General features: G+C 37.7%; 1 protein-coding gene across 1 annotated transcript in view; it reads left to right on the top strand.

Annotated features, from left to right (window-relative positions):
• Positions 1-26,052, top strand: part of USH2A (usherin) — a 576,091-nt gene that overhangs the window by 150,750 nt on the left and 399,289 nt on the right. Inside the window, 6 exon segments of the mRNA XM_039883360.1 lie at positions 458-641; positions 9,342-9,505; positions 15,967-16,125; positions 21,380-21,874; positions 22,914-23,183; positions 24,844-25,013. Of these exon segments, the coding sequence (XP_039739294.1) occupies positions 458-641; positions 9,342-9,505; positions 15,967-16,125; positions 21,380-21,874; positions 22,914-23,183; positions 24,844-25,013 (1,442 nt within the window).

Raw genomic sequence — 26,052 nt, 5'->3', positions numbered from 1 at the left:
TAATTAAAAAATATATAAATAGATATCAGATGGGAGGGATGTACTTTCACTAAAAAAATATTGTTGATCAGAAATTCAAATTTAACTAGGCATCCTGTGTTTTATCTGGCTATGCTAGCGAAGATGTCTCAGTTCTAAGCTGAGCATCCGCGTAGATGGCGCACTATGAGCTGACATGGAGGAAGACCAGGTTTTAGTGGGAAGACCATGAAGTAGGTTTTAAACGCACTGGGTTCTGGGTGCCAGGGAGACACCAGGTACAGTTACATCATTCACTAATCCTCTCTTTGGTTGTAGTTGACACAGAGGTTAAGCATGGCTGTAACCGCATCTGTGTCGAGTATTAGTTTAGCGCCTCGACAGAGTGTCCTCTTTTTGATGCAGTCAAAAAATGATCTTTTTAAAAAATGATTAGATTAGAAAGTATATGTAGAAACTTTTAATTTCTTTGTTTCAGGTTTTTACATCTCCCCTGGCAATGCCACTGGCTGCCGGCCATGTTTGTGCCATGCATCTGGAGCAGTCGGTCACACCTGTGATGGCTTAACCGGCCAGTGTGTTTGTAAAGACGCCTCCACTGCCGGGCAGCGCTGTGACCGGTGTCACCACCTTTACTTCGGATTTGATCCTCAGACTGGAAGGTAAATATGTACAAGAATTAGTAATTAAACATTTGTATTTAGTTATATTTGTAGTATCTTTTTTTTTTTTTTTTTAACAACGATGACTTTGGGGGCAGTGTCTTTTGTAAAAAAGCAATATTTTCTGTCTTCCCTATTCTGTTGATATATTTTTGACCCTTCAGTGTCTGCATTTATTAAACATAATGGTAATCTTTGATTATTTCTTAGAGTTCCAGTGTATTGGTTGCTATACATTAATAGATATGCCCAGTTTTAGGGCCTGGGAGTATTTAACTAGATAAAATCTTTTTCTCTCAAAGAACTTACAGTGTGGCTGTGGAGATGGACAAGTAAAGAACATCTGTATGGAATGGAATAATATAATAATAATACACACACACACACACACACACACACACACACGTCAATACTAATAATAATATGTAAGGCCTGGATAGCTAACACACATATGCATGTACCTTGTTATGCATGGCCCCAGAATTTCTTGCTTACTTATTTATTGATTTACTGCACTCCGTTATGTCATCCTTGCCATTCTAATTTAGATATAAAAACTGGCAGATAAGAAACATATCTTTGTATTCAGTGATGTGATTTTTCTCCCTGGTGTATAAAGTACATTCTGAAAGTAAATTAACTGTTTTTCAAAGTTACACTGTCTTTAATGTTCTGCTTCTCATTTCCTGTATATCTGTGGGCGTTCACTTTCATGAATTTATGTTAATTGCTGTATTTTTGAAGATGAGCTGGAATGCCAGTTTCATGTGGACTTTTTTTTTTTTATTTTTGGTCTGGTCAGATTATGAATTTGTCTAGGGTTGGAACTATACCCATCCATTCTTTGGCATGCCTTTCCTCAAACAGCTAGTACTGTCTCCTGCATATACCTATTGAATCTGTTTATTAATGTGTATGTATGTGTCTTTATAAATACGATCACTAATTGTTCAAGGGTTTAAGATTAGCTGGGCTATTTTTAACACATTGCCCCCCTGCTGACTGCCTTTGGCCTGTTATTAACTCCTGATTAACACCTCAATCAGAGTGTGGACATGGTGACAGGATAAATTATTGAAAAAGAACTCAGACTAGTTTATTTGACTTTCTGCTAAAATTCAATATGATGAAAAAAAACACTTTAACATGATATTTAAAAGATTTATTAAAGCAGTTTTTTGTTCTTATTACATATCTTTTTAAAAATCCATTCTGCTCCACTTCTGTTGCCATTGTTAGACCATTTTGGGAATCTGAGAGCATCGTGACTACATATGTCACTCTCCTCTCGTGGACAGGTTGAAAGAGCTGTAGGGATTCACTGGACTAACAAAACTGAAAGCAGACTGCTGTCTCTGCTCTTGCCTATGTGCAAAGCCGGCTTTTCACTGGGGTTGGTACTTCTATGCTTTCTTCACTGCTCTCTCCCAGTATCTCTCGCCTACTGTGTTAGTGTAGTGAGACGCGACTCTATTCCAGTTTTGCAGCCCATGGGAATGTCAGCTTTTTCTCTACTCAGTCCTCCTTAGCCTTCCGGGTCTCCCTTTGTACGGGAGCTACGACAAAATAACGCTGTCTCTTGCTGTGGCTCTGGTCTAGTCATGAGGACACTCTCTTCCTTGACCATACCATACTGTTTTCATTACTATAGTTTTGTAATATATTTTGAAATCAAGAAGTGTGATTTCAAAGTTTCGTTCTTTTTGTTAAACCTGTGCTCTGCAATTTAAATAACTTACTGTAGGATTTTTTATAACCTAAGAGAGACCAGCAAAACCATGTAACTGACTTATTTTATATCTAAGTGGCATTAGTCCCATGTAGCATTTTTAAAGGATCAGTGAAGGGTGAAATTAAAATTGATTTATGATTCCTCTTTATGACTCATGGTTTTTTTGAAATGTGCCAGTTTTTTTATTTTCTCCCCATCTCTTAAAATTATCTCTTTCTTTGGCTTCAGAGATCTTCTGTGATTTTTTTTTCTATCTATTGTCCTGACTACTCCTCTTCATTGTGCCCCTTTAATTTACATTTCTATGTCTATGATCTCACCCGCTACATACATCTTAATGACTCTCAAATATGTTTTACCTATTCAGATCCTTACCATGGGCTCCAGGCCTGTGGGTAGCTGTCTCTTCAGTTTTACATTTGCATGTCCCTCATGCATCTATCTTATTCTTAACAGGGCCAACACAGAACTAATTCTCCTTTGTGTCACTTTCTTCACCTCCTCCAAAAATAGAAAAAAGTCTCATGCTATCATTAACATGCTAAGAGGGATATGAACCTTAAAATAACTGTTCAAGTCTGTACCACCCACTTGTGAGTGGGACTCAGGATGCCCTCACGTGGGCTAGATTGGCTCTGATTTTGAGCATAGGCTGCCACTGGAAAGAGCTATTGAAAGCAGGAGCCACCATATATAATGCAGCTTCTCTGGAGTGAATAGAAAGAATAAAGCCTCCCATGATTATAGGAGGGCCAAGAAAATTAGCAGGATTTGTCCCTTGTTAAATCAGTCATGTGGAATGGCTGTGTCTTGAGTTGACCCTTTTAGTCCACTGATGGATTCTACTGTCGCTTTTCACTTTAACATTGATAATCATTAGAGAAGAAATCTACACAGAAGGTCATAGAGAAGATATTTCAAATCGTGGCAATGAGAATTGCTTGAGTTTATACTTTTCCTCATCATCAAGAAGGGATAAAAATAGATTTTATTCTCTTATTATTTTTTATTCCTTTCCTGAATGATATTGAAATCTCTTTAACTTTTGTTTGTTATTGTGAATATACACTAACAGTGACTATTTTGAAAATGTGTACAAAGATGGCTAAAATATATGGAATTCCATCTAGTATAAGAAATTTTTGGTTCCTGAAGGAAAACATTTTAGCACAGTCAGATGCATTACTGCAGGAACCGACGTTAAACTTTTTTCACTAAAAAGGGTACGTGTTTTAAAAAGCTGATCCAAGTGTAAAAATCACTTCATTTACCTCTGACACATAAAGCAAACATGATTTAATCAGCATCAAAAACAATGAGGCCAAAAAATTCTGCCTGCTAAAAAATCAATAAAGCAAAAAAAAAAAAAAATATATATATATATACATATATATATATGTATAAAATATTTGTCTAAATCAAAAACAATGAGACAAAAATGGCCCACATTCACTTTGTCTCCATTGGCAATTGACACCCACATGTGGCACAGCGCTGTCCTCAAGTTGACCTGTAACTACTATTCCTCCATCCCACAGCCCCTGCGTCTGCTCTGGTACAGTACTGTTTTTCTTACATAACATCCACACATCACAACCCCCACCAAAGTTTTCTTCCCTAATGTCTTCTCTCTATATTTATTAGTTGTATTTTGTCTTTTTTTTAAGCCTCAGCGGGTTAGATGTATCACTATTTGTGTCTTCCCAGCTGACACACACTGAACTATAATTTTCCTCAGATGGCAGGGAATCGCAGGCCAGGCTGGCTGGAGAATCCAAAGGCTCAGAATTCTAAATCACACAGTCAGATTTTCCTGTGACCAGGTGATTTCTGGTTTGACTGCAGACTCGCTTCCTTTGAACACTAAGTTATAGATTGGTGCCAGTAACTTTTTCACATGCATATTTCCAATTGATGTCAGTTGGTCTTTTGTCTGGGAACCAGATCAATGACTTCAAATGGAAGCAGACAACTTTTGTGTCAATTTCTTTCCTTGCATGGTGCGATGGTGGGAAAATTAAAGAGGGTGCCTCACTGTGTCATGCTCGTCAGTGACTCTTCGTGAGATGACTTGCTGTTGTCTTCGGTGACGGGGTAAATGGTCCCGGCTGTCACCAGCCCTGGCTAGACTGCTGAGTGATGAGAGGGGGCTTGCTCTCAAGGCCGTGGCAGAGTCCTGAAGAGACAGCAGAAGCACGCAAGGCAACTGGAGGCCTCTGCTTGGGAGTGACACAACATCGTTTTTGCCTTAAGCTACTGGCCAAAGCAAGTCACACGCCAGCCCATATTCAGGAGTGCAGAAATAGACTATTTTTTCATGGAATGAATTGTGCTGTTAGTTGCAAAGGACCTGCATAAAGAGAGGGGTGAAGAATTGTCATTTTTGCAATCGTGACTACTAAACAGTATGTTCTCCTTTAATATGGATTATATATATGATTCTGTAAGAAACGTCAGTTTTTATAAATTAGTAGCATTTATTTAATGTGTTCCAATAGGAATAGCATACTGTTGGGCATCAGGATATCTAAGGTCTAGTTATGGCTTTTTCACTACACCAGGTGTGTTAGTTTCCTATCACTGCTGCAATAAATTATCACAAACGTAGCAGCTTAAACAACATAAATGTATTATCTCACAGTTCTGGAGGTCAGAAGTCCTAAATTAGCCCCATTGGGCTAAAATCAAGGTGTCAGCAGGCCGATGATTCTTTTGGGTACTGTAGCAGAAAATCCATTTCCTTGCTTTTCTCAGTTCAAAAGGCCACCTACATCCCTTAGCTCAGGGCTCCTTCCTTCATCCTCGAAGCCCGCAGAGGAGTGTTTTCTCTCTTCTCATCTCTGCTTATGTCCTGACATCATTTCTCCCTGCCTTCCTCCTGTAAGAACCCTTGTGATTAGCCTGGACTCTCTTGGATAATCCAGGATGATCCTTGTATTGTAAGCTCCTTAGTCACGTCTGCAGTTTCCTTTACCACATAAAGTGTAACATATTCACAGGTTCCAGAGATTAAGACTTTGTCATTGTTGGGGGCCATGATTCAGCCTACTCTACCAGGATTCAGCAAACTATGCCCTGCAGTCGATCTGGCCCGCCACTTTGTTGAAATAATGTTTAATCGGAGTACAGCAATATCCATTCTTCCTACATTGTCTGTCTACCTTGATGCTCCTACTGCAGAGCTGAGTTACAGCAGAGAGTGTATGGCCCACAAAGCCTCAGTTATTTACTGTCTAGTCCTTTACAGATTCACTGTAACTTTGGGCAAGTTATTTAATCTCACTAAGCATCATAGAATCGTGGCTTTTTAGACTTAGAATCTTAAACGTAACTTTGGTTAAACATTACCCTATACATTTCTTTGCATAAATCACCTTTTCAGAATAAGTTTTCATTTAGCTTCTGCTCAAAAGCATGGAAAAAGAGCTCACTGTCTCATGAAGCAGTTCAGGTTTATTTCAAACAACTCTAATTCTGAAGAAATAGAAATATATTCTTCATACTGAACAAAAATTTTCTTCCTGCGACTTTCTTACCTAGTTTTATTTCTCACTTCCGGAGCCATAGACAATAAGTGTAATCGCTTTGACACCGAAGAGGGCTTTAAGAATTTGAATTTGCCCTCATCCCTCAAAGTCATGATGCTGCTGTAACGATGGGTTGAGGAAAGTGGCACTGGGGTCTTCCAGGTCTAAACATGGGTGTTATCGTTAATCTAAAGAATCATCAGGATTCTTATTTCTTGTAAAAATATTTGGTGTTGGCGACCAACATGTGGGCCATGTTTCTGTTCTCTGTGATTAGGGTATAGTGTCGACAAAGGAGAAAGCCAAGTAAGCCCTTCTCTAGATGACAGTTATGTCACCTCCCTGGACTCGGCCATCACTATCAGCTGCATGCAAGGGAGTCACTGCCCAGATCTAGTTCTTATAGGTTCCTGTATAGGTGCCGAGGAAAGCTTCACCAGGGGACAGATTCCTTCTTAATGTTCCACTCCCTGTTCCCTCCCCTGCCAGCAGACTAGGTAGTTGGCCCTTTTCTGTGACACCAACAAGTCTGCAAACATCTTTATTTGACGCTCTTTTCAATTTTCATTTCTCACTCGACTATGAGCTCCTTGAGGACAGAACCAATTCTTTCTTATTTCTAGTTATATGTTCAGTGCTTTTTCCAGCCCTGGGACATAATTGGCCTTTGATGAATTTTTTTTTGTTTTATGCAATTCAATACATTTAAATCGATTTCATGGTACCCATGAGTTGAAGCCCCAGGCAGATGAGAGATGTCCAAAAAGCAATGCTAGTAAAGTGACTTACATCCTGGAACACATCCCTGGACCTAGATGATGAAGCGTCCGACAATGAAATGCGTTATTGAAACACATGTCCTTCATTAATAGTAATGCTTCTGCAGTAGTAATAAGTAGAATGACTCTTTCTCTTATCGTTTGTACAACGGGAAGGTACTCTCCGGAGAGTAAGATATGTGAGACTCGTGATTTAAGGGACAGAGGCCAATTAACTTCTTTCCAATTGTGTCCAATGAACACGTGCGGCCCAAGCAGAACTGTAACAGTGGAGTGCTGGCCGGGATTAGCAATGCTTTACTCCTGTTTTGTTTACCATAATGAACTGGTCAATAAACATCACAAATTGTTTATATAAATCTTGACAGATTACTCTTTATGAAATCCACTTAGCAAGTGAGGTTTTCCCATAAGGATGAAAAATGAAGATTTTAAACAGATTGCGGGAGAAGCTCCGGCTCTACCAAGAGAGTCAGTGTAATAAAGGCTTCTTTATATTAATATTACAAAAACCATTTATCCTCACAAAATCAATATCACAATTCATCTTAGTTTGGTCTTTCTCTTTCTAAGCTTAAAATGTCTTTTCCTTTATTATGTATAATTTTGTTTTAATAAACGTGAAATATATTTCATTTAGGAGGTGCTCTTGAGGGGTGATAACTTATAAAATGACATCAAACTTGTAGCTTATTTGCTAAGAGTCTTGGAAATGTTTAAAATTATATTTGAGTGGCTAAGAAATTTACAGGAATCATTTTACTTAAGCCTTAATTACAAAATTATCCCCAATGTCCTTTGGGCTGGAAATAAACTATAATATTCAGGATAGTCTCCTGTGACTTCATTCAGATAAAATTCCCTTTTACTGAAGTCAAGCAATTATAACAAGTCAGATAAGTTAGATAGAACAATGGCTGGGATAAGAGACTATAAAACCAGGGATAGTCACATTTAATTATTCAAAACACTGCCTGCTTTCCTAAGAAGCGATTTATTTATTCCATTTGGATTCAGAACTTAATATCCCATGGCTATTGACAGAGCTGACATAGAGGTAAGCATGCAGCTGGAAGAAAATAGAACAGCATCGAGGAAAGGAATTATGTTCTACACTGGAAACTGTTACTCTAAATGTACTGTATGTAAAATAAGTGTGATTATCTCATGAGTGAGTGGTAATAAAAACAAATACTCAGGAGACACTCACTCATGAGTGGTGTGCTGATAAATATGCATTGCGAGAAGCTTCCTCTTATTGGATTTGCTTACCAATATAACCTAAAAAGCCTGCAAACAATATACTCTAAGTAATAGCATATAATGAAATTAAGAACAAATTAAATATTTTGTTGCTTCTATAATTCCACTTTAATTTCAATGCTTAATTTTTTCAGCTCTTAAGTAGCCTAAACAAAACGTCTATTTAAAATGGCGTTCTGATGCAATGTCTATACATAAAGGACTTAATATAGTTGTTTGTAGGAGAAAAATGCCCTTTTATCGTGACATAAAAAGGACAAACTGCAGCATAGCAGTTTTCAAGAGAAACTGTACTTTATTTATTCCCTCGGTGATATTAGTCCATAAAACAAATTTGCAGCTTATTTAGCAGCCTTAGCTTTTATCAGCCTTTTTAAGGGTGTTGAGTGATTACCCAAGAGATCACACCATAAAAGTTGCAGTGGGATAAAGTAACTCTATCCATCCAGCATCTTTATTAGAAAATATAGGTGGATCCATAAGGTCATCACTAAACATATCATGTGTAGAGCCCCGTTTAAAGGTGCCTGGTCTTCTCACAAGTACAGTTTTGGCTTCTCTAATACTTCGTGGTACCAAAATTGCTCACCCTGATCTGTAACACTAGCCTAGCCTACGAGTGTGAATAATTCACTCTGAAGAAACAGGTTTTGGTCTCTATCATAGCAAAATGCCAGGACACTGATTTTTTTTACAAGCTACTTTGGGACCAAGAAATTTAAGTTGAAGTGAAATTCTCTCATTACATTTATGTCGCTAGCATCTTCTCACAGATCATAGGTAATGCTCTGTTTTCCCAACCATTCTGGATAAGGGAATTTAGGGTGTAAAATAAAAAAAAAAAATGAAATATATATTAAGACATCATCAGTATTGGACCGGTGTCTTTCTCAAAATGTTTTTTTAGTGAAATCTAATCTTTATAAAACTAAATGTAGAATTTCAAGATCTTTAGGGAGAGCAATGATTATCATATCTAGTTTTCTAGTTCACAACTTGATAGGTACTTGAAAAGATAATTTTGGGGGGACTTCATCTTAATTTTTAGCTGTCAGGATAACTGTTTTTGTGAGAAAGCAAAATTTACAGTATTCCTGATTGAATGAATGATATTCAAAATAATCTATATGATGTATTCTGACATGTGAAAAAAACAACATAGCACTTTTTGGCCGTTAATTAGTTTACAAAGAGAAGACTTCATTTGATCAGTGTTTTGATAAAGGTTTTTGTTTGTTTGTTTTATTTCATGCTTGTTTGTTTAACTCACGCATACTCTTCAGTACATTGGCTAAAACAGACCATCTTATTCTACAACGTTATCCATAGATGCGGCTTATACTATGAATTATTAATCAAAACTTTATTCTCTTTAATGGTTTATTTGTCTTATTTTCAGATGTCAGCCTTGCAATTGTCATCTCTCAGGAGCCTTGAATGAAACCTGTCACGTGGTCACGGGCCAGTGTTTCTGTAAACGATTTGTCACTGGATCAAAGTGTGATGCTTGTGTTCTCAGTGCAAGTCATTTGGATGCCGGCAATCTGTTGGGCTGCAGCAAAAGTAAGTGAACTCTGGCCCGGTGCTGATGTAGAGAGCGTCCATTATTTTCTTTTTCCATGGAGAACCTATCAGAAAGGCTTGGGTGCAATGTGGAGAATTTAGGTAGACACGAAAAAAAAAATACACTAAATAAAATCTGTATTCTTTTCCCTTGATTCTATCATTGAATGTGATTATAAGATTATATCAGTGGTGAGAAGTTTACAAAGATTAATTGAAATGGTAGTGCTAAGAAGGTGGACAGAATCCTGATTTCCCCAACTGTTGCTTTCCCAGCACCTAGGACTTTCAGTGTAAGCATCAGGATATGACTGGTTAAACCAAAATTATTGGTCACCTCACCAGACAATTTTCTATAACAGAAGGAAGATCATACTCATTTGTTATGTGGTTTATGTCCTTCCATCCCACAAATTGTATGGGTCCAATGCTACTATTGTTTATTGATATTCTAGCAGTTATCACTACCATTATTTATCACAACCTATGACTGACTCCTGTATTTGATATTCCTTTCTACTTTCACTTGCATTGGTTGTTTAAATGACTCTCACCGTTTTAGTTCAGCTCCTGGAAGCCGAAGATTACGTCTTAGTGTCTTTTGACTTTTCAACATCATTTTCTGGTTCCTTGAATTGACTTCACAGGGTCACCTGCAGTCCTACCATGTCACAACATATTGATGATTTCTTTAAATTGTCTTCAAGATCATGTATTCTTACTTTTCCCGAATTCCTAAAAAATGCCTGCTGTATTTTTTGTGGTAAGAAGTCCTCTGCAACATAGTGTATAATACGTGTCCTCCTTGAGGTATCCTGAGACTGTCATCAGTCACAGTGCCAGGAAATGCCACAGTTGGGACAACCCATCATAAACGTGAAGACCTAAAACTGTGCTATCTATATTTAAGAGAGAGAGAGACAAGTAGTGGGATATTAGACTCCACAGCAATTGTACTAGATTTTGAGGAGGTGAAATGCAGGGTGTAGCTAATGATTAACAAGACAAATTTAGATTTTGTACATGTGCACTTTATCCTCAGCATCCTTTGTTTCATTGGTACTTCTGGATTTTAGTATAGGTAAAACCATAGGTATTTATGCTACTCTTGAGTAAGGACCATCGTAATTGCCTGTATTTATTAATGCAGTCTAAACTCAAATCTGGTTTTCATTGAGCATTTCATATACGTTATTCATTGATTAGCTATAGAATTGACCTGTGTGCAATTCTAGTATAGTCGAGTATATTCCTTCAGATGTCAGTTTTTAAATAGAATTGCGACAGCCTTTCATGCAATACATCTTCGCAACTTTTGATTGGTTCTCCCAAGGATTTTGTGAGAAAGTGTTGGCATCAGCTCTGCTCTTTGCTGCCCATCCTTGCACCTGAGACACAGTCTAGGAATTATACCTCAGGCAAAACTGGGTGGTCTGGTCACTGGGGACCCGGCCTGATTTTCTTAGTGGCAGACGTTTTCTTCCGAGTCTCATCTTTTCTTCTTTGTGCTATGCATTCTTGGTGTTTCCAAATGCTTTCCATTTTAATCATTTAAAAGACTTTCATATTCCTAACCATTCTTCCCTGGACATGCTCATTTTGATTTTCTGTCTCTTTAAAATCGTGATCCTCAGTATGGAACCTGTTCCTTCAACTATCTGGTTATTGGTGGTGTTGCTGCTGTTTAGGTTTATGTTTAATGGAATTTACAAAACACTGTGCAAAGTCAGAAGCCCCGCATCACCAGAAGTAATTCATTAAAAAAAATGAGCCAGGATTCCTGCCTCTAGAAGAACTTGAAACGTAGTCAGCAAAAGTGACGGACACACCGGTGATGGAAGGGAGCAAACGTGGGCACGGGACGTGCTAACTGCAGGATGAGTGTGGAGGGAGCCTGCTTTCTCTCCTGTTCCACCTTGATTTCCACATGGTCCTTGTGTTTTATCCCAGCAATGGCCAGAGCGACCAGCTTCAGAAAGATACGAAGCTATTGAAAGGAATGGAGTGCTATCTATTGTTGAAACTGTGAACTACCTCTGGCTAGCATTTTTCTCTCGGTCCAGCAGATGTCAAGAATGTGTTTGCCTTGAAAATAGGTGCGTTTTATGATGTCCTTCTATGCAGCTTGGGTAGTGTGGGTTTATAACTATTACCTTTCTATATTTTTAGAGACCACTGACTATAGTTTAGCAATAGCATTTCTGTTTTTTTTTTTTTTTTTTTTTGGATAAGGAATTGAGGTAGGAATCCTAAGATATAATTTCCAGAGTGCAGGAGAATTGAATTGATTTCAGATAGTTAGCCACTCTCTGTAGCATGCTTCCTCGTCGTGTGAATCACGTCTTTCTTATCAATATGTATTTTATGCTTTCAAAGTGATAGTCATTGTCTTCGGTGAGAGAGACAGAACAAAACAGTATTCAGTAGTTCTGCTTTCTTCCCCATACTTCTAGCTTTGAACTTACACACACACACACACACACACACACACACACACACACAACACACACACACACACACACACACACACACACACACACACACGTTTCATCAAATATTCCTGATTGTTTGCTGCTTCTCACTAATCCCCGATCACCTCTTGAATAGCATCAAGCCCAGACAAGCAGTTCTTCTCATCCTTGTTTTCTCCTGTGGATAATGATTAAGAATACAGTTCACAGATTCAGTATCCTCCTTTTAGCAGAATGAAATACCCACAAAGAATGTAGATGTTCAGGGTCCCACCAGCCATCATTGCCATGTGTTATCTCATCATCTCATTTTGGCTTTGAACAAGGAAAGTGTCGTTAATTTTCTTCAACAGGCAGCCTGTAGTATAATTCCACAATATTATTTCTCTTCCTTGTTCCTTTTATGCTATACCGCGTGTTCTCCAGTGTCTTTCCTCCTTTAGACTTATGAGTTCCACGCAGGCTATGTCAGTGATTGCTTTCCCGTTAGAATATCAACACAGAATGTAATTTTCCCATTAGAAAATATTATTTATGTGTACCTATTGTCAAAGAAACCCTTTACAATTTTTGGATATAAGAATCAAGATGGCCTTGCTACATATTTTGAGGGTAGAGAGAAAGAAGGTTGTATTTACTGAACACTTACTTAAAATATACATGTATGTATAATACACATAGTACACACATATGTATATACACCTACACACATCGACACACACACACATTTTATATTCAGAATAACCCTGAGAGGTAGATATTATCATCCTCTTATTATAAATGAGGAAAAGTTCAGCGCGTCTGTTAAAAATGTGACTACAGTCATACAACCACTAAGGTTCCCAAACCAAGATGAAAGCTCATGGCTCCTGCACAGATGATTGTGGTCACAACTTTATACTTTCTTAAACAAGAGCCTGGCATATGCGGAGACTGTCCTGGCCACTTCGATGAATGAACCTAGGACCATTTTCCCAGAAATCTACTTCCCGCACATAAAGAGTGGGTTCAAGTTATCTCATGCCCAGGATTCCATATTTATTTTTAGAGTGCCATCGAGCCATCTAAACCTTCAGGTCGACGAGGATTCTCATGTTAATGTCAAACGGGCACTATTCATTTATGCTGTAAAGTAGGACCAGACTGTTGTTAGAGGTGGTCATAACTTAAGCAGCTTTGAATGTTTGATCGAGCCTGTATGTGTATTTGCGTGTGTGAGTGTTTGTTGCCAAGGAAATTTTCATGTAATATGAATCATTTTCAGTACCCTTTGACCTGGGACTGAAACATCTCTCTCAATCATCCTAAGAGTATTTCCCTGTCTCAGAAAATAGTCTGAAGGTCAGTTTTGAGTGCTTTAACCCCAAAATCTTTTGCGTTCCTGATAACATGCAGAGTTTTCGATGTAGTCACTAATATTCACTAAAAATATATTAAATTGCCATGGATTACAAGGCTCTTTGATGCTCCACCAGGAACAACGGGATTTAGAGCTGTAAATTAAAATTTACCAAAAGATGAAATGCACTGTCAGTGTTCATTCAAAGTGACCATGTCAAATATGGCAAATCCATGAATTCAAAAATATGAGATGCTTTCAGAAATAATTCTCTTTTCATGTGTCATTTTGAGATCGTCACTATTCTTGTCCTCTATCTAAACAGACATATGGAGAGTTAGGATTTTAATATAACAATGGAAATTCCAAAGGAGAAACAAAAAGATAAAGAGGAAAAGTGAGAGTGTATCTAGTTTGAATATTTTTTCTTTAAATATATGGCAGCAATAACATTTACCACAGTATTTGAGACATTTATAGAAAGCCTATACTCAATATATAGAATTGTATATATTTCAGAATCAGCGCTCTTGAAATGCTTTCTTAAAATGTTCTTATTCGATTATATCATGCCTTTAAAATGGAGTGCATTGTTCACGAATACTGATGAAGCAGTAATAGTACTTAGTTGAAAGTCTTTCACCTGGTATGCAGGGTCATCTCCCTTTACTACTACACTTCCCCACCGTCCCCAGTCCCCATCTGCTCTCCCCCCAGAATTCTGGGGGGTCTGACTTTCAGTTGGCTGCAGCTATTCACTATTCACAGGGACCTGCTAGTCAGGTGGAGGCCAGGTGGGCAGCAAAGTCAAGATACCTAACGTACAGCTTCTGTCTGTATGGCAGTGGCCTTGATTGAGCTGGCCGTATCCTGCTGTGGGTGGCCACAGCTCAGGGCACGTGCTGCTCTACATACAGCCTTGGGGACAGTGTGTGGGAAAAAGTTAACACAGGAAGACCTGTGGGCAAAACTGTCCTTTGGCTGGCATCTGGGGCCTTAGATTTTGTGCGGGTTTCCGCCATCCCCCAAACTGATATGGGTGGCTGAGTGTACCTTAAATTTTATATATCAAGTGGTTTATGTTTAACATGTGCTTTCTTTCCAGGAGTCTGGAATTTGGGGGACTGTCCATGGAGACAGAGGCTGTCTCTAGGAGCAGCCCCTGATACAAACTCTGGACACTGAGTGTCTGATAAGGTTCCCTGGTTGGCACCATTTCACACGTGTTTACCCAACATGGTGCCGGGGGAAATGTGCACATCCTGAGTGACCCGAAGCTTGTGGCTGGTTTCCCCTGGACTTCACCCGTGTGCCTTTTCCCTTTGTTGTCTGTACTTCGCGTCCTTTTGCTGTAATAAATCTTAGCTGTGAGGAGGACTATGTGCTGGGCCAGTCCTGTGAGTCCAGATCACGGGAGTGGTTTGGAGGACCCTGCACATAGGTAGAAAAAGAGCTCGGTGTCACCATACTCTAGAGCACTGCTCCATTTTTTCCCGTTTTCTTCCATTCTGCTCACATTTTCGAAAGTAGTTTCTTTATTAAGCTCTTTATTAAGTTCCTTAATTTGAATGTGTTCTCTTTTTTTTCCTGAAACCCTGACTGTAACCTAATGACTATAGTTACTTTATATAAAAATATTGATAATTATTTGATTGATTCATTTCTGGACATGACTTTTTAAAGCTCAACAAAAATATTAACGGTTTAAAAATAAGGTGACACAGCAACCTGTACCTTTGACATCTTATTTAATGAGAAAGTCTTATTAGGTCGTGCTTCTCTAAATGGACGGAGGATTATGCATCATGTTAAACCAGAAAGGGGTAAATAAACCTGTGGTTGATAGTGCTTTCCTCTTTCATGTTTATGTAGTCTGGATGGGGGAGAAGGCTTACTCTAAAAAACAGCAAAACTAAGGAAAATATATAGTGATAAGAATCAACGTTTTCATGGTATTTTTTGTATTATACAAAATATTACTAAAACAGTGAGATGAATGCTTTTATGTACCTGATAGAAGCATTCATATCATCTCTAACAGTCACAGCATCTCTAACAGGTGTTATGAGCAATCAGGTGCTGGTGTATTCACATAGTATTTTCAAATTGGTTCTTGCTAATATTTAGACTATTTAGCATCCATAACAACCATAGCTATTTGTATCACCAACTATTATCTTTTTTTTTACACTGTGCTCTGTGAAGCAAGATGAGGCATTGTGCTTAATGCAATGGAAAAATCCCTTTTAAAAATCTGAAAAGCATGCTACTTAAATTTCAAGTTTCAATAGACCTTCTTTGCATTAACTTTTAAATTAATTAAGTAGAAAGTAAGTGTTATGTATTCTTGGATAGTTTCTCAAAAAAAAAAAAAGACAAAGAAGTGTTTAATGTGAGTGGTTTCCTCCTCCTCCAAACTATATTTATATCAGCTACACAATACTACAAATTTGTTTTATGCTTACAGATAAAAAAAGTTTGTTTCAGAAATTCTTGATATATAACCTTTGTTTGTTAACATTTTGGTAAACCACATGTCTTCTTGATAAAGTAATCCTGAATCAGAAAGATCTCTATGCTAGATATCTTCAGTTTACTTGTGTGCTTATTGATTGCCTTTGCTAATAAATGCTCTCTCCATTGTAATTTAGCTCCATCCCAGCAACCTCCACCCAGAGGACAAGTTCAAAGTTCTTCTGCTATCAATCTCTCCTGGAGTCCACCTGATTCCCCCAATGCCCACTGGCTTGCTTATGGTTTGTTCAGGGATGGTTCTGAAATCCACACAACTGAAGATCAATACCCATACAGTGAGTTTAAAGATTTGGTGATGGAAAGATGTAATATTCTGAGAATTGATACATTAGTTAAGTTCTTTGACATTGAGGATGAATGTTGTGGTTTCCTCTGGCTAGCACAGTGCTTCAAGCAGAGAGAGAATTACAAATCTCACTAGTAATCAAAGAAATGCAATAAGAATGAGATGCTTCTTATTTGATAAACCCTTAATGCTTATCAAATTCTCAAAGATGAAAAGAAAATGACCCTATCTAGCATTATTGATGAGGATGTGACTGAGCTGAAACTTACATAACCTGCCGGCATATCCGTGTGAGTTCACTGATACAACTTTTCAGGCAGGATAAGTTGTTAAAATACATGAAAAACCTTACCCTTTTGGGTACTATTTGACTCAGAAATATACTTTAAAAATACATCTTAACAGTCATTAATGAATACAAAATCACAAATATGTTCAAACCTACACTCTTTGTAATAGCAAAATATTGGAAAACTTTAGACATTCAAAAATCTTTCAATAAATTATGGTACCTGGAATAATAGAATCTTCATACATTGTTAAGTAAATTGTAGGATATGATAGCTTTGAAATGATATCTTAGTTTACATATTAATGAATGGAAATTTTCATGATGTATTGTTTAAGGTAATAAGGTATTAAAATAATCTATGAATTATATTTTAATTCAAAAATCTATAAAATTACTGAAGGGTTACAACAAACTTATCTATAGTTTTCTCTGGGTGTAAGGATTACAGAAAATTTATCAAATATTTCTATTATATGGATTCAACTTTTTAAATTTGTGGGTTAAAAATGGAAGAAACACAACACGATCTTAAATTGAAAGAGGAAGAGTGTGAACAGTGAACATTATCTTTGCATCTGTCACTTTTATGAAGATTTTAAAGGAGCTTGTAGAAATCGAGCTGAGACATGTCTTTAAAAAATATTCGCTCAGATGTTTTAGATATAGTTTCCCTAAAGACAGAATGAAGAGATAGAAAATATTCCATTCTTCCAGCTCTATCTTCTCTGATATTTGATAATAGTCATGTTTAGCTACAAGCTAATTTAAGAAATTAGCTTAAGAAACATTGGAACAGTGATGCCAATTCAAGTCTCCATTTTGCCTTCTTTGTTTAATACCCAATTTTCCAAATTCCAGTTTAACATACTTAGTTAAGAAAGTATATAAACCTATGTAGAAACACCCAATTTCCATACTCTTGCTCAAAATGTTTGGGAGGATGCCTTCTTTTAACCTATTGATTGGCTTTGCAACTTCTGCATAGCATTCAGTTTTATTTTGTATATGTTTTCACAGCTTATATTATGCACCTAATTCTGTATGACCTGCACCTACCCTATAATGTCCAGACCTTTCAGATAACTCTTGAGTGTCTCTTCAGCACTGCAAGTCTTGTCTGAAGTTAATGGAAACCCTGAATTTCATGATGCAGATTGCAAAGGGAAATGAACATCTGCCTACATCTGCCACGTTGGCAGAGCATCCTAAAAACCTGCTACTAGAATGTTTGTTTTCTTCCAAATATCAGCGTGATCCAGGTGTCCTGAAACTTAAATTTTTGTGACAGGAATAGAGAGTTATACAAATATCGAAAGTGATTTTGAAGATGATGGTACCACTGGTTGGATTAGTTCTGAAGTGGCAAATTAGGGTCACCCAATTTTCCATACAGCTTAATTAAACAATAAAGTTAAAGTTTAGTTTATATGTACTTCAGTCCAGAAGCATGTTTTCCGTAGTAACATATTGTGATCTATTTTATAGAACATTGCATGTGAGTACAACACTGTGGCTCTCTTCACAATTGCACTAATATAGAATCCAAATAACAGTTTCTTACTTAACAAATGTGTGCTCATTCACTAATCAGGCAATTATATAATCCTATTAAACAAAGTATTATTTCCTAAAACCCTATTTTTCATTAAAAAAATGCCACTTTTGGCATTTCTTGACAATCACTATAATTAATGATGTGAAAATTATCTGCATGATGGCATTTGAACAGTGAGAACAATTGGTTAACGCTGTCAGAACTTTGTATCATTCTAATAATATCCTCATGTTTATTATTCTATTTCCAGTGTGTGGATAGCATGTGCAATATGAAAAGGGAACAGCACTTATATTCAGTCGGATGAACACAAATCTTTGGGTTAAATAAAGGCATTTGGAATTATAGGTGGAGAATCACTGAACTTTTCAGAGAAAATTAATAGTGTTGTCTTCCAAGCAAGTTCGATCATTGCTCAAGACCATTATAGAACTTCTTGTTAGAATAAAAATCCTTCTGTAGCTGGCCAGGTGCACAATGGGATTCTGTAGGTCAGTAGTTTCCAGCCTAAGATCTTGACAACTGCTGTATGATCATTTTTAGAGCTTGCAGATTATTGGTTATTAGTAATAGCATGCTGATAATGGTGGAATAATTTTAATGATTTTTAACTTTCTGAATAGTTAACTTTTAAAAAATAAGGTGTAGGTAATGGTTTCCCTAAATAAAATTTCACTCATTTGCATCCTCCTAAGTTTTCAAAATTGGAAGAGAAAGGCATAGAAGTCAAATTAGTACACTGGGAAGTACACATAATCAGCACGTGATATCACCTCCCGTGCAGCCCTAATCTGTGTCTGTGTCATAGGTGTGAAGAGAACAGCTGTTGTAGGAAGCAATATCTTTTAATAGCATTGAACTTTTAGGAGGTGGCCAGTGAATCACATTATTATATTTTTCCCTACCTGAGTTTGAAACTAAAAGAGAACTAGACATAGGAATCAGGCAGATGGAAATTTAAAATAAAAACTGTCTTTATTACTGATGAAAACCAGATTGGAGAATATATTTTCTGTTGCAAGAAGACAGATTAGGAAAGAGAAAAATCAGTGGGCTGGTTGGGGCATGCTTTGCTTTTCCCCAACAAATTCACAGCCAGCTAAATCATTTCTCATTTGGTATTCCATGAGTAGGGAGATAGTCCTTAAATGTCACTCGAGGGAAATGCTTCCATAGAGAAACTAGAGGATGACAATTTTGACATTAACAGTTTAAGTTTAGAGTTTCAGACTACGATATATTTTAATGAACCCTAGGTTTTCATTTGTACCTTTAATATTATTATAATCTATTACTCAATACTACAATGTAACAAGTGGTCAGATGGTTTCTCTAAGAGAAACAGAAAATATAGGGAGGACATACAAAAGAAAACAAAAAATATGAAAAGCAATTTTTTATAAGGCTGCTAATATTATTGCCTAAATTGAGTATATATGGAAGATTATTCATTCGTTTACTTTTTCATTCAATAAAATTTTTTTCAGCTCTTACTCCAGACCAGGAACTGTGTGAGCTACTAGAAATACCAATATGGAACAAATGACTTTCATTATCGAGGGGGCAGATAGATAAGTAAACCAATACTCTGTGGTTTCTGTGTCCTGATTGGACTCTCGTGCAATAATCAACATATTTTCTTGAAGAATTTGCAGTGACATATATAACAGAATGGCAAAATCTGCCTTCACTCAGATGTTCACTGTCTTTGTCCATTCAGGCTGCTATATATATCTATATATAGATATAGATCTAGATCTAGATCTATATATAAAACAAACAAAAAACTTCCAGCTGGGTGGCTTATAAACAACAGAAATTTATTACTTGGTGTTCTGGAGGCTAGAAGTTCAAGGTCAGGGTGCCGGCCCGGTCAGGTTCCGGTGAGGTCCTCTCCTGGGTTGCAGATTGCCACCTTCTACCTGTGTCCTCACATGGTGGAAGAGAGGATGTGTCTTTCTGGAACCTCTTTTATAAGGGCACTAATCCCATTTAGGGAGTCACCCTCATAAGCTCCCAAAGGCCCCCTCTCTTAATCTATCACCTTGGGCATTAGGCTTCTAGGATATAGATTTGGGAGGACATAAACATTTAACCTATGACTTTCACTGTTCCATAAAGAGGTAACTATTCTCCAATTAGTCCGTTTCTCTTGCCACCACGCTGGGGCAAGTGCAGTTTTCCTCTGGCCCTTTGCTTCTGCAGAACCTTCAGGAGATGCTGGCTCATTTGTGAGGTGTAGCTGGCCAGACTTCAGCCATTGGCATTCTCATGGCATCCACGTCTGGTGCGTGAAGCTGGTGAACACATGTTCATTTTCAGCTTGGTTAGGTCCTCGTGAACACCCCACTATCTCAGCCTGCCCCAAGCTCTTTCTGTTCTAGGAACATTCTGAGATTTGTTTTCCATGTCCTTCATTCAACCTTTGGCTCTCCCAAGGCTGAAGGACCATCTTGTCCAGATGCAGAGGATTCCATAGTAGATGCACTGGCTCTCAAGATAGCATGCTCACTATTCAGGAACCAGGAAACCTTGTGGATGAAAACCAGAACTGGATACCTAGCTCTTCTCCTATAAGCACTTAAATACGCTTGGCCTTCATACTGCTGGAGGGTACCCTGTCTACCCTTCCCACAAACACTGTCCCCTGAGGGGGCAGGCAGCAGCCACCCTGGCAGTCATTTGTTCCACAGTCCTACAGTACACTTTGTATCCCCTCAGAGAATGGCGGGGCCCAGGCACATGACTCATCATGTCCACTCCTTATCTCTCTTTTTTTTGTTTTTAACTTTTTTCTCCCTGCTCTCTCTTCACAATCCTTCATGTCTCGAAATCCTATTTATCCAGGACTTATCTTTTACAAATTCTCCATTGCTAATAACATATGTGTCCAAAATTTAGCAACTTATAGTAACAACGAACGTTTGTAATTTTGCAGTTTCTGTGGGTCAGAAATTCGGGAAGGGTTCTAGTCAAGTTGTTGGCCAGGTGACAGACGTGACCTGTGGCAGTGCTTTGCTGATGCTTGGTCCAGTGCATTAGTGTTTAACAAGCAAATAGGTTACATAGAAAAAATAGTTATTTCTGTATCAGAAAATTGAAAAAAAAAAAAACCTTTATTTTACATATTCTATAAAAAAGACAGTATTATATAAAGTACAAAACAAGATCTTAAACTTCTCAGTATTCTTCATTCTAAAAGACACTTTTCTTCCATTAAACTGCACAATAAAAGTAACCAGTATTTGCTTTATTTCAGCTTTTGAAGTATTTACTATACTGTAATTCAAAAGAGTAGATTGGTATAGTTTATGTAGTTAAGTTATATAAGAAAACAGAAATGATTCCTTACCAATTTGTGGAATGTAAATATTCTCTTTTTTCTTTTAATTTCAGATATCCAGTACTTCTTAGACACTGCCCTGTCACCGTATACCTCATACTCCTATTACATCGAGACCAACAATGTGCATGGGTCAACAAGGAGTGCAGCTGTCACCTACAGGACAAAACCAGGGATCCCGGAGGGAAGCTTGAACTTAAGTTATATCATTCCTATTAGCTCAAACTCTGTGACACTGACCTGGACTGCACCTTCAAATCGTTCTGGTCCTATAGAGAAATATATCCTGTCCTGTGCTTCTTTAGATGACGTCCAGCCATGTGTTCCCTATGAATGTCAAGAAACTTTTGCGACCATGTGGAATCTGGTTCCATTCACCACGTACCGGTTTTCCGTGCAGGCGTGTACTAGTGGGGGCTGTTTACACAGCTCACCCATCACAGTGACCACAGCCCAGGCACCTCCCCGGAGGTTGGGTCCCCCCCGGGTATGGACGATCAGCTCTACAGAACTTCACGTAGAATGGTCTCCACCGACAGAACCAAACGGTAGGAATCCAAGGCCTAGATTTCCTCTTCTTGGGCAAAACGTGAATTAGAATCTAGGCACTTGGAATTGTGCGATAAGAGTCTGGCGATTGTATTCATTTTCATAACTGCAGGATATAATAACTGAGAAACAATTTCTAAAGATATAAGATCCTATTTGTCCTGGTTAGTAGAACAAGTGTATTTCTTTAATAACAAATTCCATTCATTTAAATTGCCCCTTAAAAGGCTAATATTATCTTTGCTCTTAATGACATCTGCCACAACACAAATTATGTTTCTAATTTGAAACTCACTTATGAAATGCATTATATTTGACTGTGTCACAAGTTAGGGCGCCCATAGGCAGTAAATTTTCTCTTTTAGGCAAGAAAAGGATATAAAATAATACAAAAAATATGTATATAGGCTGGTGGACTCCATTAAGTTAATTTTTGTGTTTATACAATTGAACCCTGTTATATAGGCCAGATACACATTCATAGATTTTTAGTAACTTAATATTATGTACATATTATGGCAAAACCTTTTTTCTTAGACTATTTAAGTTTGATAAGACCGAGTAGAAATTAACTATAATATACTAATATTTATTTGATAATGTTAAACATTATATGATTATGTTAAACAGATAATCAAATTAAAATCTCCGAATTTGAAAATATATAATTGGAGGTATGATAAGAAAATTTCCATAAAGAAGTAGCTATTCTTAGTAGAAAGTATGACCATTCTTCCTGAAAAAATATTGAATTTAAATGTTATAAATTATAGTTATTTTGTGTTTGTATGCTTTCCTTTTGGTTTGTTTTTCCCATGAATATGCTGTTTAGTAGTATTTTGTAAATTTATCTACCATCAGTTTGTTGTTTTTTATTATCTAGATTATCTAGATAAATCTGTTATCTAAGGAATTGCACAGGTAATCTAGTGAGAAAATAATGAAAGCCAACCCATTTCAACTGACTTAGCCCTAGCCCACCCCAAAATAGTGTGTTTGTCTGATGAGGCATCTTGGTTTATTGTTTTACTTTTCTAGGAATAATTATAAGATATGAAGTATATATGAAACGATTACAATCCGACGGAGAACCCTCGACAGCGGAAAGTCGGGTATTTGAGAGCAGTGGCTGGCTCAGTCCTCACCCGTCTGCAGAATCAGCCAGTAAAAATGTACTGACACCTCCTCAGACAACCACAGCCATCACTGGCTTGGAGCCATATGCCAAGTACGAGTTTAGAGTCTTGGCTGTGAACATGGCCGGCAGCGTGTCCTCTGCCTGGACCTCAGGAAGAACGGGAGAATCAGGTGAAGATCAATGCTTTGGACTCTGATTTTAAAACTCCTGAATGAAAATGTTGCCCTAAATTAGTGTCAACGCCACTAAAGTGCATTTGAAAAGCAAGAATTATAAACTTATGTAAGCCAACAAGAAATTTAATGCATCGGTTGATTGTATAGATAACCCAAGGTCATAAAGTACTTGCAGTAAGTTCAAAAGGGAAAAACGCTTTAGCTATTACTGCAAGGGGGAAAATGACTTAAACATAGTCTTTAGAGAATGTGTGCCAAAATGGCAGTTGGTTTCTGGCCCTAAAGTAGTTTGGCCATGCGTCCCCTCTTGCTCCAAATTCAGCACAATTCACATTCAACGTGATGCCTGTTACACATCTTCACAAACCTGATTTTGTTTTTTGTTTCTCATTCCAAAACAAATAGTTTAGCTTCTAGATCGTACCTAATGGCACAATCCTGGATGTCAAAATCTATCATTCACAAGTGTGCTTATAAGCAGTTGGCAATATGGAAGGAACGTGAAAAGTTTTAATTTTCTTAACTTATCTTTACTAAGGCAAATGAGATATCGTGGATCTTCCACCTTACTCTTTACATGAACAACACTTCAAATTCTGTGAGTTTTAACATATGTCTATATCTATATCTATGTCTATCTATCTATGCTTATACACACACACCCACACACACACACACACGCACACACAGGCACGCGCACATACACTTTTGTTAATGCTTTGAATTCATGGCTATCCGAAGAAACCCAGGTCCTGATTTAACTAAGACCTGTTAGGACTGCGGAGGTTAAGGGTAGCTGTAGGTTGATGCCCACGGGAATCGTTTCATGAATAAAATGTGCATTGTGCTTGAGTATCCCTTGATGATGAGCAGCCATCTTGGACAAATAATAGTGCCGTGATAGCACAAGCGATGAGCCATGGCAATTCTGGAAGGGGAACATCAAGGTCAGAAGTGGCAAGTAATGGGTGATACTGAGTCCTGGACCCTCATAATCTTATGGGTCACTGGCTAATGGCAGTATGAAGATGCCCTCTGATGATACACCTTTCGTTAGCACATTTAAATCCACGTGAAGCTCTCAGGGGTGGCAGGGGAAGATTGTCTGTGTGTGTACACCCTGCACATTTCAATTAAGATTTATTGGAAACTTGAAAAATTTCTTTGGGGTTATTGAGAAGAGTTTAGACTTGCCTCTTCCTGAAGAGCCATATTCTCCCAGCTGCATCAGTTTGGCTCAGTGAAATACTTCTTTACATAAATTTAATATGTCACTATGCATCGTTCCGAACTTTGTGGACTGAAACATATTCTGTTTTGTTATTTCTCCTTTTAAATACTTCATCAGACCTACGGTTTCCCACCCAGTTATCTACTGGTTATCTTTATGAATTCAGGCAAATTCCTAGATGATTTTTACTTTGTAAATAAAAAATGTCCTTGCTGGTGATATGAAGTTGGAGAAAATACTTACAGGTATTTTAAAGAAATGAATAACTTTTATACACAGCAGTACATCACTTGATTTTTAAAAATCAGACCATTACATCAGGAATGGGATATTTCAGAATTAGAGTAACTGTGTGGATTCAGTTTGCAAAGGCTGCGAGCACAGCATTCCTCGTTTTGCCATTGTTATCGTTGTCATTCACAGAGCCCGTCCTCATGAGCCCTCCTTCAGTGTCGTCCCTCTCACCGTACTCTCTCAATGTGTCCTGGGAGAAGCCCGCAGATAACATGACAAGAGGAGAAGTTGTGGGGTATGACGTCACTATGCTTTCTGAACGGTCGCCTCCACAATTTATTCCAGTGGTGTTTTCACAGGTATTGCTGTTTTCAACTAATGTCCTTTCAGAATTGAATTATGTCTTCATTTTGATATTTTCTGAGTTTGCAGAATTTAGTGACAGAATTCTCCCTTATGCATTCCTTAAAGGGGGCATTTATTTCCTCAAATATTGTTTTATGTACAAGGCCCTATATACTTATGTCACTTATTTTTTTCTAAAGTAACTGTATATTGAAACAAAGTTGGTATAATTTTGTTTCATAAAATCTACTTTTTCCACTTAACACACATTCTTGAAAATCTTGCAAGCAGCTGACTTTCAGCAACGATGTACTATCATATTATTTGGATATACGATGATGTATTTAACCAGTCCACAATCAGGTGATCTTTATGTTGTATCAGTTCTTTTGGAAATATAAATAACGTTGATAAGAACATCTTACATGGATGTTTTGCATATTTCTATTTCCTTAGAAAAACTTCCAAGGAATGGAATTTATCACAGCTTATAGCAAAGCTTATGAACACATTTAGGGTTTGGGGTAGATGATGACAAATTGCCTTGTAGTAATTCCTACTCCAGCTAGCAGTAATGAGAGTAATAATCATTGCTAATAGTCACTGAGCTTTACTGTGTACATGGACTAATTCATTTGAAAGATAAATGCATACAAACACTCTTGGAGGATGAGAGGCTCTTGTCAGCCTATAGTTATGACTGGCCATTGTATTCCATTAGCCCATTTTATCAACATGGGGGTGGCCCTTGACAGAGACTGGCTGATGTCATCTGGACAAATAGCCATACTTGGCTATTTAGCACCTCTACTGAGGGAGATGCTTTCTGGCGGAGGTTAATGTGACAAGTTCTTCATGTGACACCCTCCTCCGTGAGGCTATTCATGTTCCTCTCCCTCAGACTTCTTGGTTCCAGCCGAGTCACTGCCACAGAGTCTAGGTGTGTTCGACAAAATGGGTGACCAGATACACTGCCCAAAGTTCTGGATAGCGAGAGGATATCTTCTTACTGCTGGATTTTAGGGCAATCTCTTGATGGGGGCCTGCAACCAC

This window comes from Pteropus medius, unplaced genomic scaffold, assembly GCF_902729225.1.
Source record: "Pteropus medius unplaced genomic scaffold, Ma_sr-lr_union100, whole genome shotgun sequence".
Classification (NCBI taxonomy): Eukaryota; Metazoa; Chordata; class Mammalia; order Chiroptera; family Pteropodidae; genus Pteropus; species Pteropus medius.
The sequence above is the reverse complement of the archived record's forward strand: the minus strand, read 5'-3'. Positions and strand labels throughout refer to the sequence as shown.